The 16,951-nt window shown below is 37.3% G+C and overlaps 1 protein-coding gene across 1 annotated transcript in view; it reads left to right on the top strand.

Annotated features, from left to right (window-relative positions):
- LOC141427743 (disintegrin and metalloproteinase domain-containing protein unc-71-like) overlaps positions 1 to 16,951 on the top strand; it is a 477,668-nt gene that overhangs the window by 391,764 nt on the left and 68,953 nt on the right. The window contains exon 7 of the mRNA XM_074087335.1: positions 15,179 to 15,258. Coding sequence (XP_073943436.1) covers positions 15,179 to 15,258 — 80 coding nt within the window. The remainder of the gene's footprint in view (positions 1 to 15,178; positions 15,259 to 16,951) is intronic.

Genomic DNA, 16,951 nt, shown 5'->3' with positions numbered 1-16,951 from the left:
TAAAGAACAAGTTTCGTATTTTCCAGTCCAAAGTAGAGCGGGAAACAGGAGCAAAGATTAAGATATTGAAGAGTGATAATGGAAAAGAATATGTTAATGCTGAATTTTCGAGATATTTACAAAATGAAGGAATTCAACACCAAACAACAGTTCCCTACAGTCCTCAGCAAAATTCTATTGCAGAAAGAACAAATCGCTCAATTTTGGAGAAAGTAAGATCAATGCTTTCTGACAGTTCCCTTTCTCCAGCTTATTGGCAAGATGCTGCAGAGATGGCTGTATATCTTAAAAATAGGTCTCCTCACCGTGCTCTCAATGGGAAGACGGCGTACGAGAAATGGTATGCTAAAATACCAAATCTTTCTCATCTGCGTGTTTTTGGATGCAGAGCATTCATCCATGTCCCTGAATGTAATCGAAAGAAATTGGACATGAAAGCATCCGAGCATATTTTCGTTGGATATTCAGAAGATCCAAGAAGTTATTATTTCAGAGATATTAGATATCCCAGAAGACTTGTGAAAAGCAGAGATGTTACTTTCTTTGAATGTGATTTTCAAGATTTAAAAGTAAAGACAACTTGTAAGTCTGATAATGATTTAACTGAATCAGCAGTTGTACCTCTATTGCTTAGTTCACAAGTAAACTCGTCAAATAGTTCAGATAGTCGAACACCTGTCACAAGCGCTGTCATCGAAAATGAACAGATTCAACCTGATATTTTAGATATTATATCAGAAGATGTTCAGTCTGATATTAATGTCGTGGAACAGTGGCATAACGCTGTTACTCCAAATGTGTCAGTTCAACCTGTTATTGCATCTTCATCAGAAGAAACTGAATCTAATACTGATTTTGTAGAACCAAGGTACAATTTGAGACCCAGAAAACCTAATTCTGCTGCCAATTGTGTATGCATGCAAACTTCATCCCCTCAGCTGATGGATGAACCTACAACTTATACACAGGCTGTGAACGCAGAAGATAGTGATAAATGGTATCAAGCTATGCAAGATGAATATCAGTCACTGCTTGAGAAACAAACTTGGGTTCTCGTTGATAGACCAGATAAGAAAGTCATACCTTGCAAATGGATCTACAAGCTGAAGAAAAATGCGCATGGTGACGTAATTAAATATAAAGCTAGACTTGTCGCGAAAGGATTTAATCAAGTTTATGGTATTGACTACTTGGAAACTTTCTCTCCAGTCGTCCGAAATTCTTCTTTACGCATGTTGTTCGCATTGGCTGCGGAAGAGGGAATGAAAATGCACCATTTAGACGTTGATACGGCATTTTTAAACGGATTTTTGGAGGAAGAAGTATATATGAGTCAGCCGGAAGGATTTATAAAACCTGGTCAAGAAGATAAAGTATGTTTACTGAAACGATCGCTTTATGGCCTCAAACAGGCTTCACGAGCATGGTATAAAAAGTTGACCGAAATTTTACAATGCATAGGTTTTAACCAAACTCCTTCGGAAGCATGTATTTATACCAAAAAGTTTGGTAACGAGTTAATAATACTCGCTTTCCATGTCGATGACATTGTCATTTTGTACAAAGAAAATAAAACGCTAAATACTGTCATATCTGACTTGCGGAATCATTTTAGTCTGAAAGTGATTGGCAAACTCAGTTATTACTTAGGTTTAAATATACATTACAAACCTAATGAGATTAAAATATCTCAAGAAAGTTACATTCGTGATTTGCTACAAAAGTTTCACATGATGGACTGTAAGAGCGTGCCTACGCCGTTGGAAACTAAAAAGTTTCTGCCGAGTGAGAAGAATGTAAGTGAATCTTCATTATCCTATCCGTATCAGCAATTGATAGGCTCACTCAATTTTCTGGCCGTTAATACTCGTCCAGACATTGCTTTTGCTACATCATATTTGAGTCAATTCAATACTAAATATGATAAAAGTCATTGGAAGGCGGCAAAACGTGTATTACAATATTTGAAAGGCACTATGGATTTGGGCATTACTTACAGGAAAGACGGTGGATGTTTAATTGGCTACGCGGATGCAGATTGGGCCAATTGTCCTATGGATCGTCGTTCATACACCGGATTCTATTTTTCTATGGCCGGAGGAGCCATTTCATGGGAAAGTAAGAAGCAAACCACCATTGCCCTGTCGTCCAGCGAAGCGGAATATATGAGTTTGTCCAGTGCGGGTAGAGAGGCTGAATTTCTCAGGCGATTGATGTGTGAACTTACTGGTATGTCAACAGTTATTACTATTTATAATGATTCACAGTCTGCCCAGAAGTTGGCATTGAATCCGGTTCACCACAACAGAACCAAGCATATAGACACAAGATTTCATTATATACGAGATTTATTATCGAACAATATTGTTAATGTCGTATATATCAATACTTTGGAGATGTGGGCTGATGTACTAACTAAGCCATTGGCTCGTATCAAGCATCAGAATTGTATAAAAGGAATAGGTTTACGTTTATAATCTTGTTTTGATTACGGGGGAGTATGTTGTATAACTGGCTAATCAAAATGTTTAAATTTCTTATTCTTTACTATACATTGTATTCTATCTGATGTACGTATGTCACTTCAATAAACAAAGTCAAATACAACATGGCATGTGACGTCACACGCCAGTACCGCCATCCTTGAAGCATAGAGAAAAGCGTTTGAGAAAGAGACAGGTATATAGATTTTTCAAAAATTCACTATAAATCCAATTTTCAACCGATTTAAGTTTTCTCTTCGCTAAATACTGTCTGTATATGTATATTTTCATAATAATATTAAGATATGGCAAATTCAGGAGTTGTCAAATACCGTATTCTATCAGTTTCCTGTGACGGACGATGAAAATTTTTCTTTGTACTTGTAAACGCATGTAATAAATGAGAAGGTAATTACATTAGAATCTATAAATGAAATAATAATCTAGAATAGAAAGATCTATAAGTAAAACCGCCTTATTCCTGTCAACCTGATAGCGTAACTGAAGTTACATCATTATGCCAGTACATTAGTATCGGTACATTAGTAAACATACACACCCAATTATAAATATACGCTAGCCAAAAACAACTGCCATCGAGAGGACCCAAAAACGCCAACAGCGTTCTTCGAAGACGCATCACCGGAAAACTGCCACAAATCTTGTCTGGCATTAACACACAGACCGTGTTACCATTTTACACGTAAACAAAATATATTTACTGGTGGCAACAAAAGGGGACACACTATTTTGGGATCATAAATTCTAATTTTGGGATAGAGATTTCGAATAAAATTCGAGCAGAAACAATGTATTCGACAGGGTTTTTTTTATTGTCGATGCCTAACATTGAAAAGACTTACATAGTTATTCCAGCACAATCCGATACCAGGAAGTGATCCAAAAATGGTTTGTGCATTTCGAAACCACGACATAAGACACACATATGAACGTTGCAAGTTAAATAAAAGCTTGTTAAATACTCTACTTATCCTCATCCAAACTATTTTTCAACAGCAAAACACATTTCACAAAGTGCTTTGTTAGTACAGCTAACGTGACCTCTATATACCCACTCCACTGAGAGTACATGCATTAGAACAAGAGCAATTTATTACAACTAAGTGTACGCCGGATGTTGCCGACTGTACAATTTAGATTCTATTGTCTTACGAAGAATTCTGGTACCTACTGGCGGGAATAAGGAAGAACTTAGCAAGTTGTTTTCTCCGTGTTTCTTGTTGGAAACGAAAAAGTATCAAGTGTCCTGGTTTTTGAATTGATTTAATACTTTGGTGTTTATGTATGATTAAAAGTATGTGCATATAGTTACGTTGTCCGAGTCATAAAAGAGGTTTTTTTTACTGGTCCTGCTGAGAAGGTTATTTCCTATACTTTTTTAAACACTCTTTATTTATATAAGCTTCACTTGTAACTATGTATCTATGTACGAATGTGATGAACTCTGTGCCTCTTGTGAAAACTAGTAGGTGTAGGTACAACTAAGAAAGTGCTACTTTTCAGGAGAGCATTTTTAAGTTTGAAAAAAAAAACACCATAGAAGCCGTTTCTACCTACTAATTTAAATATTAATGAAAAGTCAGAATAGTTAGTGCCTACATAGGTACATGCATGACATGTGTTCTAATTTTACTTGAGCTAAGTAAGTAAAGTAAGTAAAAAAATAAAACATTTTATTATAAACAAAAGAATGCTACACATACAGTACATACAAACTAATACAAATTTGAACTTGCACTGCGATTCAACAAACACACAAAACAAAATGCTCCTATAGAATTTTTTGATCACAAACGTTGTGTTACTGGCACCAAACGTGTAACTAAGTGTATATGCGGACAAGAACAAAAAGCTACAGACTATTTTTGTTACAGAAACGTATCGTGGAGACTTTTAACAATGGAGATGCGTGGGCGAACCTCTTCTGCTAATTAAAAAGATCACAGTTTTGTTTTGTCCCGGTCATATGTCGGGGTATCCGGGTCTACGGGTGTCCGAACTGCCGTGTGCCCTTGCCCGGTCCGCACTTAAATCAGCGTACCCTTTGAATTGATGTAAACCTTATTTAGGACTATGTTTTCGGGTAAACTTTGCTTCGAACGTTGAATAACATTTATTTGCATAGTTTTTGAGCATAGGTACAGTCATCTGCATTAATATCTGCCACAGCGGAGCGTGCAATAATATCTGACACGTCCTACAGGCCCTAGAAATAGAGTCGTATATATGCACTCGGATATTTATGCAAGTAACTGTACATAAAAATTACAAACTTATAGACTGAAGGGCTTTAAGCAGACCGTCAACCGTCAGACCGTCAAACATAGAATTTAATAACAAATTTACTTAGGAATCAGCCTGCAAACGGATGTAAATCTTAAAAAATACTTGTAATCATTGGCAAACCGTTCAGGTGGACCCCAAGTACCCCAACCCGAACCACTTCCACGCAAAAACCCAACACAAAAAGTAAATAGGCCGAACACATAATATTCCTTTCATGTCCTCGATCCGATCGCGAGCATATAATTTCGTCCCGAGATAGTATTAAATCGCCACAAAGCGTCCCCGAGTATAAGGACTTAATTTTATTTCGTTTATTCGACATTTTTTGCCGGCCGCTCCATTCGGCCGGAGTTTGCAAAAGCCCGGTTAAAGGGGCATTTCGGTCGTTCTTAAATAATGACGAGAATTGAGCGGTACCGTGCTGTCGTTTTGGGCCTTCCGCAGGTCATGGGTACTTTTTTGTGCGGTTTCTGCGGTGCCACCGTGCTTCATGGGGGGCGGTGCTGGTAGGAAACGTTTCTTGGGGCCTAAAAAGTAATCATAACTTTAAAGATACGTTTATAAAGTATGTTTAAAGAGCAGGCAAAAAAAGGAACACTGACATTACTTAACTGTGAGATCGGTTTTTTGGAATCTTTTTGATTTTTTTTTTAATTGCAAATTTTTACTTTAACGGTCATCCCGTAAACCCTAAATTGAAAATACTAACTGAAATATAGATGCACAGAAAAACCAGAAAAATAAGAAAAGAATAAGAATAAGAGTTCTTTTTTTCTGGTTTTTCTGTGCATCTACCTGGGATGACCGTAAAAGTAAAAATTTGGAATTGAAATAAAAAAGATTCCAAAAAACCAATCTTAATTTGATTGCTTAGTAACGACATCTCTTGTCCGGGTGAGCGGTTAGTTCTAATGGAGTGCCGAAAAAAAGTTTCTCGATGAGGGCTACGGTATAGATGTCGCTAGCGTCACTGCTTAAGTGGCTAAAATAAGAAACAAACAAGCTGAGATATGAGGTGCATAGGGGAAATTCGTGTCGGTACCGTTGACCATCAGTGGTGTAGCGGTATAGCACGCGGTACGGAATACCGAGGACCTGGGTTCGATTCCCAGTGATGGTCTTATTTTTCTGGTTTTTCTGTGCATCTATATTTCAGTTTGTATTTTCAATTAACTACGAGCATTAAGCCGAGTTTAGACTTTCAAGAAAAATCGTGCAAGTTGCATTACATTGCGGCGCTCGATTGACCACTACAAACTCGTTGGCTTTACGCCCTCGCAATGTAATGCAAGTCTAAAATCGGCTTTAGTCATTCATGCACTTCGATAGTATCGTTTCCAGGTAGTACGCGTTTTGAGACACAAGGTAGGGTGAGCGACGCTCAGTTATATATAATATAAATAAAAAACCTTTTTCGCCATGTTTACAATGACAATAAATTTAATTTTCTTAATACGACTAATCATTTTTGGATCTCACCAACAACAACCGCTAAGCACTGTGGTGGAGACAATGATCATTATCATCGTGCATTTTTTGCCTATCCAAAAAAGTTGAATTAAAAAGTATTACATTTAGCAGAGCCCTTTGCGATGTACCTACTTTTATACATTTTAGAAATTCTTGAACAATTTAAAATAAGTACAGCGGAAATAGCTTAATCAAAACGTAAACTATGTTCTTATTTCAATAAAGCTTCCAATAAATCAATTCTAAAATCAAGTTATACAAGACTGGCGATTGGTACTTCAGAGAGTACTTTGTCTACAATCCAGAATATCTTCGTTGTTATCTTCCCTTTGTACTCGGTAAGTTTGTTAACAGCTTTAGCAATAGTTTTATTATTTCTACCTGAAAGTTGACGCTGTTTCAGACGAGCATTTTGTTGTGATCAAACTTTGTAATAATACTAGTTTTACTCTCCACTTCACTAATCCATTCCACTCCACACTAAAACTAATACTACTAATACTAATACTAAAACTAAGGGACCGTCGCCGTCTCTATTTGTTTTGCTTGAATAGATGGAGACGCATCACATTAAACCGTCAGTTAACACTAATCAATGGATGGTGAAACAGCCCCTAATACTGATAAGTACTAGTTTTGTCTCGCCGCTTTGCTCCCGTAGAATAATAAAAAACCCTACTAATATTATAAACAAGACAGTTCGTGAGGATTGACGGATGTATGGCTGGATGGCGTACTGTGTTCATTAAAAGTGTAATCGTGTTAAATACTTGTGATGAAAGGCATTAAATAACATTGCAGATCTGTTTAAAAAAATATAGCACGTTGAGTTTCTTGTGGGATTCTTGTCAACAAAAGATTTTCCCGACCAGTGATAGATGTTGTGACATAAAAAAAATATTTTAATTTAATCCGTTTATTTCAATAATAACAAAAAATCTTCCGCATAGACTTATCTTAATATTTAAAGATTTTTAAAGAATCTGAATAATTAAAATCTTCATTATAAATCAAATTCATAAGTGCTTGTTGTAGCCTTGGCATTTTAACTTTGACTATGACTACAAAATACTAAGTAATATGAAGATGACAGTGTAAATAAGTACGGACCAAATTTTGGATCGCACTTACCGAATCATGAAAGAGGTCGTAGATCAACTGTAATTTCTCCTCGTGTTGTCTGTGATCCCCTTGTAGGTTCCCTTCCCCCTTCCCTATCCTCGTCGCCCATCTCCGCCAATTCAGCTATCAGTTTAGCTATCCATATTACCTACCCTAAGTTAGATCTTATTATAAAGTACTAAGCAACCTGTAGGTGTCTGTAGATATAGTTAAGTACATGTTTAGTTATAGTTTTGTAACTAAGGGACCCCATACATCCCTGTATTATTATTGTTCTTTTCATGTACCTAATTTTTTCTTGAATTTTATACTTTAGTTTTTAAGTATTTAATTTTTAATTATTTTATTTGAAAAAATGAGTTGTTGCAATTTAAGTTCCTTGCGGCGCATTCTTTTCGGCAATGATGGTATTTCCGATAGCGCTGGTAGTTTAAAAAAATTACGACGACGGTTGAATGGAGATTTTTTTTCTGTTTTTTTTGAAGGAGAAATTGACTAAGCGACATTTTTTTTAGATAGTGAGTTATATACATGTTCTGAAGCAGTACAATTTTCTCTGTCGTTACAGCTATGTCTCATAATGTTCACAAACATGTCGCTTAGTCAATTTCTCCTTTCAACCGTCGACATCTAAAAGTGCCCATTGCGGCCTATTTAATGAATAAATGTATGTATGTATGTATGTAAACTGTTTATTGTACAAAAGAAAATTAACAAAATACAACTGACAAACTTTAATATACTTGTACAAAGGCGGACTTATCCCTTTAAGGGATCTCTACCAGTCAACCTTTGAGTGGATGAGAGGAGAGGAGCAATACGTTAGGGTCCGACAAAGGGTGAGTTTAAGAGTTAAAATAATGGAATATACAGTGCTTTAAACAATATAATACATAAACTACAATATAAATAAATAAACTACTATATATATGACCATAAAACATATAATATATAAGCATATTAAACAAAGGAATGTTCTCAAATATTTAAGGAGAAGGTGCAAGCCACATTCTTCTCAAGCCTTCCCTAAAAGATCCCACGGTGGGAGATTGCCTGATGGAGGTCAGTAGCCGATTCCACAGCCTGGCAGATTGCACTGTAAAGGATTAAGAGTATGTTTTGGATGAGTTAGAAGGACAGGCCAAAAGGAGATTGGTACTCGAAATGTTTTGAAACAATAAATGACAAAGATGAAGCGCATCAAAATTCGGGAGTTGGGGTCCGTGACGTTACTTTACGTATTATTTTCGCATAATTAGACTGACGGACTAAATAAAATAATTCTTACTCGAATAACTACCCAATTGACAACATTTAATTTTAAAAATACTTCAAAATATATGGATGTTTCCTGTAACACGAGCAAACATTAGTTCAGCGACTTTTAAATAATAAATAAAATACAAACCCTGGTGAAAAAATAAACTATCAGCGCATTAGTAATTTTAAACCAAGTACAGAGAACCAATAAATTGAAAGACACAAAAAATTAAATGTCAATTTTAACACTACAATTCCAACCTGTGTAGTGTGTACTTGAGGCAGTCCTTAAAATTTCAGACAGCAATGTCACCAAACGTCACAAAACACTACAACCCTTCTTTAAACATACGATTAACCCTTCCAAAATCGATAAATATGAACTATAATATGAATTCCCGGCATAATTACGTGTAGTGAGGAGGGTAGCTGTCAATACACGTTTATGGGTCACCCTGGAGGAGGGTCCCTAATTCAATAAACATCGCCACAGGCTAAATTAGTGTGGTGACGTCCGATAAAGTGTATGTGATTCTAGTGAATTTATAATTAAATACACCTTCTTACTTTCTATCGTAATATAAAAATGCCTCGTGTATTATAAATATTATAATGTCCTAATTGACACCAGCCAAGTTATTGCCGCACTTTTAATAGGTCGAAGTAATTAAAGCATTACTTTAATCATCGCCTTAGACATAAGTAAAATTGTTATTCACTAATTAACTATTATGCTACGAACCCATATGCTATAAACACCATCTAATATCTGATACCATCTAACATCTGATGGCATTTATTTAATCGTACGGCGTAAAACATTAAACAATTATCGAAAATACAAACTAAGACATGGATGCACAGAAAAACCAGAATAAGAGACCAGCACTGGGAATCGAACCCAGGTCCTCAGGATTCCGTGTTGTGTGCTATAACCCCTACACCACTGCTGGACAGGAATCTAGACACGAATTTTTCCTATGCGTACATATCTCAGGTTGCTTATTTCTACTTTGCTACTTAAGCAGCAGCACTAGCGACATCTATGTTGCGTCGACAGACGTCACACTCTTTCGGAACCAACCGCTCACCCAGACAATAGATGTCGCTACTAAGCAATCAAACTATGATTGGTTTTTTGGAGTCTTTCTGTATTTTTTCTGTTTTTTATTTCAACTCCAAATTTGTTACTTTTAAAGAAAAACAATCATAATTAAATAAATAAATAAAATAAATAAATAAATATCACGGGACAATTCACACCAATTGACCTAGCCTCAAAGTAAGCTTAGCAAAGCTTGTGTTATGAGTACTAAGCAACGGATAAATATAATTATATAGATATAGATACATACTTTAATACATATTAAACACCCAAGACCCGAGAACAAACATTCGTATTTTTCATACAAATATCTGCCCCGACACGGGAATCGAACCCGGGACCTCAAGCTTCATAGTCAGGTTCTCTAACCACTAGGCCATCTGGTCGTTAAAATAATTAAACAATTACACTAAAGAAAGAAAGTACAAACTAGCTATAAATCCACATTCAGGGTCCCAAGCCACGAGATTGCGTCAGGTGTTAGATTGTACAGATCCCGAGCATGAGTGTAGAGGGCAGCGCTGTACAATGTGCTCCATAGTTTGAGCCTCCTCGCCGCATTCGCCGAGGGCCGAGTCCCGCCAACCCCACTTGTGTCGGAAGTAGTGACAGCGTCTGTGTCCTGTTCTCAGTCTGTTTAAGCGGCACCAGAGCTTGCGTGGTAGTCTGAAACCATCTGGTTTAACCGTGGGGTCTATAGTTTGCAGGGCAGTTCCAGTAGTTTGTGCATTCCACTCGTCCTCTGTCACCTCTGTCTAATAATAATGGTGAAAGGTTGTGGTGCTCTGAGAATGAGCTCTAAGGTGGTGGTGATACATGGGTTTGTGTGATTTATGTGTGTTCTTACAGTGTGGATGTGGAGGAACTCCATGAACACGCATATTTTGCATAAACGTAGCGTAGGTCGCGGGTGAGCAAAGAAATTATTTTAGTTCATTGATATGGACCTCCGCAAAGTAACGCCTGATTCAATAAATTGCATAACATATATATATCGTCGACTTAGACATAAATACTTACAAATTCACTACTTAACCAAGCTATATGCTACGAACCCACATATGTAAACATCATGTACAACGGATGTCTGAGTTTTCGTGGTAACACGATTAATTCGGCATCTGATCGCTTTTTTCGTAATCAAGCGACGTTCAATTCATTTCATCGTCATTTTGCAACGTGCATATATGCCTCGGGCTGCGCTTTATTAAATTGCAGGCCTCGTGAAATAATCTCCTCGCCCGTTACGGGGTGTCGTTGGATCGTGATTGCATTACTGTCATCGTGCTAGGCACGCTTTAACAGTATCCCAAAAATATCATTTTTAAATCTTTGCAAGTCTGATATTAAAGTTGTTGTTAACGTTAGCAGTTCGAAAGTATTCTATTCTATTATATTATTATAAGTTATATTATAAGTATTCTGTTCTACAGAGCACTAATAAAGTCGTCTACCTAAACGCATTTTATTATAGTCTGAAAAAAAACGGCATTTTTGCATTATTCATGTTTCTACAATAACATTCATTACAAAACAACAGTCAGAAAACGGTTATTCTCTTTCCTGTCTAATTACCGTGCCGGTTTTCTGCAACATTACGGTAGTTGAATAATAAGGCTGCTGGTGGAAGCTGGATGCGTCGAGTCGAGGACAGGACGCAATGGCGCTAACCGGGAGAGTCCTATGTCCGGCAGTGGACTTGATCAGTGGGTAGGCTGATGATGATGATGATGATAATGGCTGCCATCCATTTCACAGATCTGTGCATTTAGTCTAATTACCGTGTAGCTCTCGCAGGAAAAACAATGAGACGGTAATTAAACTAGTGCACAGATGAATGGGAATAACTCAAAACTTCCTGTTGGTACGTATTAGCTAATACGAGAAGCAATATTAGCTACCTTCCAGTTCCACTTAATAACGACTTCTTTAATCATACATGAAGGAGGGTTTTACCATTCGAAAAGCCATTAAAGTAATAAAATTGTGGCCAATCGAAACCACTTTTACCTCAAGCTTTGTACTTAAAAAGCCCAAGTCTAATTGCAGCTAAGCCCAGTGTAATTTAAACCTTGAACTTTTTGTTCGAAGGCACATTCTTGTGTGTTAATAGTTCCGATTCTTTCTTGCCTCATACGTTTGGTAATAAATTCAGCATCCTTTTATATTCCCTTTGAAATTTGCCTTTGTTTTGTGACAAAGAAACAGTGTACAGGATTACCTCATTAACTCATTAAAGGACTACCTAACCTGTCTCATTCGAAGCAAAAACGAAATTCATAGCTTAAAACAAGGTAAAAATCAAGATGAAAGAGTAAACAGTGCTAAAAATAGAAAAATATCTTATTTATAAAACATCTAAGAACGATGATTCTGACTGATATTGTTGTTCAAGAATCCGCTCTTGAATAGAAAATATTCCAAGAAACAGTTCCCTTTTCACACAGTAAATATCAACACAATATTTAAATAGGCGTAGACGGAATGCTTACCGTACCGTGCCCCGTTTTAGAATGACACCCTTTGCTTCCCGTGGGTGTCATAAAAGGCGACTAAGTGACCTGAAGCCGTTTTGCTTAGAGTTTCTGACGCTCGCTATCGCAATGAAATTACAGATTTCTCGTACAAAAGCTGTCATTTGATTGCGATCGCGAGCGTTAGAAACGTTAGGCAATACGGCCTCTGATAAGAGAGTGGGTAGCAACACTATTCATCACATCATCTCAGCCTACATACGTCCACTGCTGGGCACAGGCCTGCTCTCAGAATGAGAGGGCTTGGACCGTAGTTTCCACGCGGGCCCAGTGCGGATTGGGAACTTGACACAGGTTGTTTTCGCAGGTTGTGCAGGTTTCCTCACGATGTTTTCCTTCACCGTAAGCTCTTCGCACATGAAATTCGAAAAGCTCAGAGGTGCGAGCCGGGATTCGAACCCACGATCCTCTGCTTGATAGGCCATAGGTTCAACCACTAGGCTGCCACGGCTTTTTCTAGGCCACCACGGCTTTTTTAGCAACACTATTACTAACTATGAACTCTGACTCCTGCACTACGGTGTTAAATGATAGCAAGGGGAAACTGCTACACTATTTTCCCAAAATTGTCGTCAAGAAGGTTCACTACTGATCCCCAACTGACAATCATAACCACTCTGTTAAGAATGTAGCACCGTAGCACCTTAGCCTGCGGCTCCACAGCGGCGGACACGAGCGGAGCGGAGAGGAGACGTGTAGGATCCAACAATCATATTAGTTGAAAATTATGATTGGTCGATCCCTACTCGCCTCCTCTCCGCTCCGCTCGTCTCCGTCTCAGTGGAGCCGCAACCTTAAGGATAATTTTCACCAAACGGGTCGCATCGCATTGGAGAGAATTTTAAAAATCTTTACATACATACATACATACATAAAATCACGCCTCTTCCCCAACGGGGTAGGCAGAGACTACATCCTTCCACTTGCTACGATTCTGGCATACAACTCTCGCTTCCTCTACATTCATCAATCTTTTCATGCATGCACGTCGGTTTAGAGTACTCCTGATCCGACCTTTCTTCAGAACGTCCCCGATTTGATCGTGGTACGTTCGTCTAGGCCTTCCTCTCCCAACGTTCCCATTCACGCTCGTCTTATAGATCTGCTTAGTCAATCTGTTTTCATTCATTCTCTCAACATGACCAAACCATCCAAGCATCCCTTTCTCAATCCGTGAACAAAACCAACACACAACACAAAACAACAAAATCTTTAAACGATATTAAATCATGTGCACAGTATTTAAAGACAATAGTGTATTACCAAGCCGCGCACAGCAGCTTGACCACGGGTGTCTTCCGCGACACGCTATCGTAGCCGAAAGTATGCTGTTGTGCGCACTTTGGTAATATAGACTTTGAATACTGTATACATGACTTAATATCGTTTCATCATCATATCAGCGGCGGGACGTCAACTTTTGGACATAGGCCTCCCCATAGACCTCCAGTCGCCTCAGTTGGAAGCGGCCTGCATCCACCGTGAACCCGCGACTTTAACCAGAACCCATTTGACCAGAACCTCTTTTAAATATGCGCAATATGAGCCTTTTGATGAAAATTATGCCTTAGAAGAGGGAACGCGTCATTTATTTTAATAAAGTGTTAATTTGATGCTTTATCTATCCCCGAAAACACCGAAAGTTTTCCGGAACGCGAGCTGCACGCATTGTCAAAAAAGGAAATGAAAATGACTATACAAATTTCAAACGTTTCGACTCCGCTAAACATCATGAAAGGACTAACATCGTCAGCCGGCCAACTCAGTCGACAAAATCAATCGTCGGTGCCAACTCACGTAATTATGTTTGCTCCCAAAAATGTAAGTCAAATGAAATAAAAATTTCACTTGAACGCTTCGTCAAAGGCACGTATAACAACGTACAAACTGACCTATTTTCTTGGTCCTTTGCAAATATGCGGTAGACCCTTTTTGGATACAAATTCGGTGTTTGAACGTTATCTGTAGGTACGGTCTATTACTTTGCTTCACTGGGTACATAAATGTGAAGTAGGTACTCGTATCAATTTATAAATGGTTACTGGTTTTCGTATTTGCACACATCTGTTTAATGTGATGCTAGAAGGTTTTTCCGCAAACAATATTTAAATAAAAAATAAAAAAAATATCACGGGACAATTCACACCAATTGACCTAGTCCCAAAGTAAGCTTAGCAAAGCTTGTGTTATGGGTACTAAGCAACGGATAAATATAATTATATAGATAGATACATACTTAAATACATATTAAATACCCAAGACCCGAGAACAAACATTCGTATTTTTCATACAAATATCTGCCCCGACGCGGGAATCGAACCCGGGACCTCGAGCTTCGTAGTCAGGTTCTCTAACCACTAGGCCATCTGGTCGTCTATATTTTAGTTGGAGGAGTTTATGTCGTCATCTAAAACGTATTATTTTTGATTTCGGTTAACTTTATGGACATTCAACAGGTCAAATAAAATTAATTTCTCCAATGCACTGCACTAGTGACCTAAATCTTTTTGTTAAAAAGATAATAAAAATTAAGATAATGGATTATACGCAGTAAAAAAACGTACATTTTCTTGATTTATGACGTTATTGTTCATAATATAGTAGTAACATATATAGTAGGTCTTGGTCGTTTAATATGTTGTATGTATCTATAAATATTCCGTTAAGTTATCCGTTGCGTAGTATCCATAATTTAAGCTTTGCTTAGTATGGAACTAGGTCAATTTGTGTCAATTGTCCCATGATATCTATTTATTTATTTAGTTATGAGTGAGAATAGCTTCCATTGACTTGTAAAGTACATTTATAGAGCTTTTTTTGTAATTATTGTTACAAGAAGTGTTCACAAAACTTTGTCACCATTAAACAGTTTAAAATAACCATTGTCTTTGTTTCAGACTGGCAAACACTTTCACCGGACATCGCTTCTCATCAAAGCTTTCAACCACAAGTTCAGACTGGACCTTGAGCTTAACACGTGAGTGCTTTCATTTATTTATAGGTATTAAACTACACTAAAAATGTCTTGTTCCCAATTCTGCAGATATTTTCTTAAAGATTCCCTACTGATCAGATTCTCAACTCTACAGAATCTCAACTTAATAGATTCCCATCTCAACGGTTTTCCAACTCAACAAATTCCAACTATAGATTCCAAACTCAACAGATTCCCAGTTCATTTTACCTCCTTTTTTATCTCTGTTATATCTTACCTCCTTATGAAGGTGACCACAGAATCTCAGTAATAAAACGACCTAGCCCCGATGAGTTTGAGCTCTCTTCCCTCTATTTCCAAAACGGATGGGCGTATGAAATTTTTTCGAAACAATATTTGTCGTTAATTTTATGCCCTACAATTTTTATAGTGAGTGCCAACATCACAGGAGCTATAGACACCGAGATAATCGCGTTTAAAACTGGCTTTTATGACCTTTAATAACTAAGGATTCAGACACGAGATTTTATGATACTTTTGAGACAGCTTTTAGGACACCGAAACGAAGCTGTATGCGAGTTTCCAGCTTATTATCTTTCATTCCGAAGTGAAACTTCTTATATGTCTGCATTAAACACACGGATAATATTTACCTCGACGTTTCGACCACATTACTGTGGCCGTGGTCACGAGTAGACTAAAGTGCAACACTAGCAACAAAAGTATTTCAGCATCCAACACTGCTGAAGCGTATGAAAACAATGTATTATCACGTATAGAAATATTGGCAAAAAAGTCCATAGATTATTCGGCGAATTACTCCCGGAGCCATATCCAGGCCCGTATTCGGGAAGGATATTATGATCCCCAGGAACGCGATATCCGACAGTGCACGACAGTACACAGTTAGTGCAACAGTAAACGTTAGTGTATTTTTTCTATATACGCTTTAAAATATCAGTCTCAGAACATGTTATTTACACTATCTTATGCATACTTATTGTCTTAAACTATACAATGGTATAAATAACAAAATCGTTTTTCTCAAGATACCGCTTTTTACTTTAAGCAGGCAGTACGAGTATATAGTCAGATACAAGTCTTGTTTGCGTACCATTGTCATACCTTTTAATTAGCGTGTACCTTCTTGTAGACTTTGAGCCAAAAATTGTATTATGTTGTACAACTTTTCATATTTTTTTTTAATAGCTTCTAATGTGTCCCACTGCAGGGCAAAAGCCTCCCCTTTCTTATTCCACTCGTCTCTACTCTTGGCCAGCTCTTGCCAATCTGACTGGAACTTTCATACTATCGTATATAAATAAATACTTGATAGCCATTGTAGCCGTCGTTAGTATTTAAATTTAATTTATTATAAGCGTTACTTTTATTTTTTAATACAACTTTATTTTTAACATACATTTTACATGTCAAGTTATTAAAATTAAAACAAATACACAAAGGTCAGACAAATACATAATCAGTCAAATAAACCGCCCCGCGTCATACCTGGTGCAAAGGTACACGCGTTGCCGCGTTGAACTGCGATAGACAATCTTTGCACCAGAAATTTAATTAATTTAGATACTTTGTTGAGACTTGTTCTCAAAAATTTAAAGATAAATTCGTGTTAAACATTCAACTGTAAAGCATAATAATTATGAAGCATGATTGGTTTTTGGACTCTTTTTGTATTTTTTATTTGAACTCCAAATTTTGTTACTTTTACGGTCAT

Source organism: Choristoneura fumiferana, chromosome 5, assembly GCF_025370935.1.
Source record: "Choristoneura fumiferana chromosome 5, NRCan_CFum_1, whole genome shotgun sequence".
Classification (NCBI taxonomy): domain Eukaryota; kingdom Metazoa; phylum Arthropoda; class Insecta; order Lepidoptera; family Tortricidae; genus Choristoneura; species Choristoneura fumiferana.
This window is presented reverse-complemented; position numbering and strand designations above follow the sequence as displayed.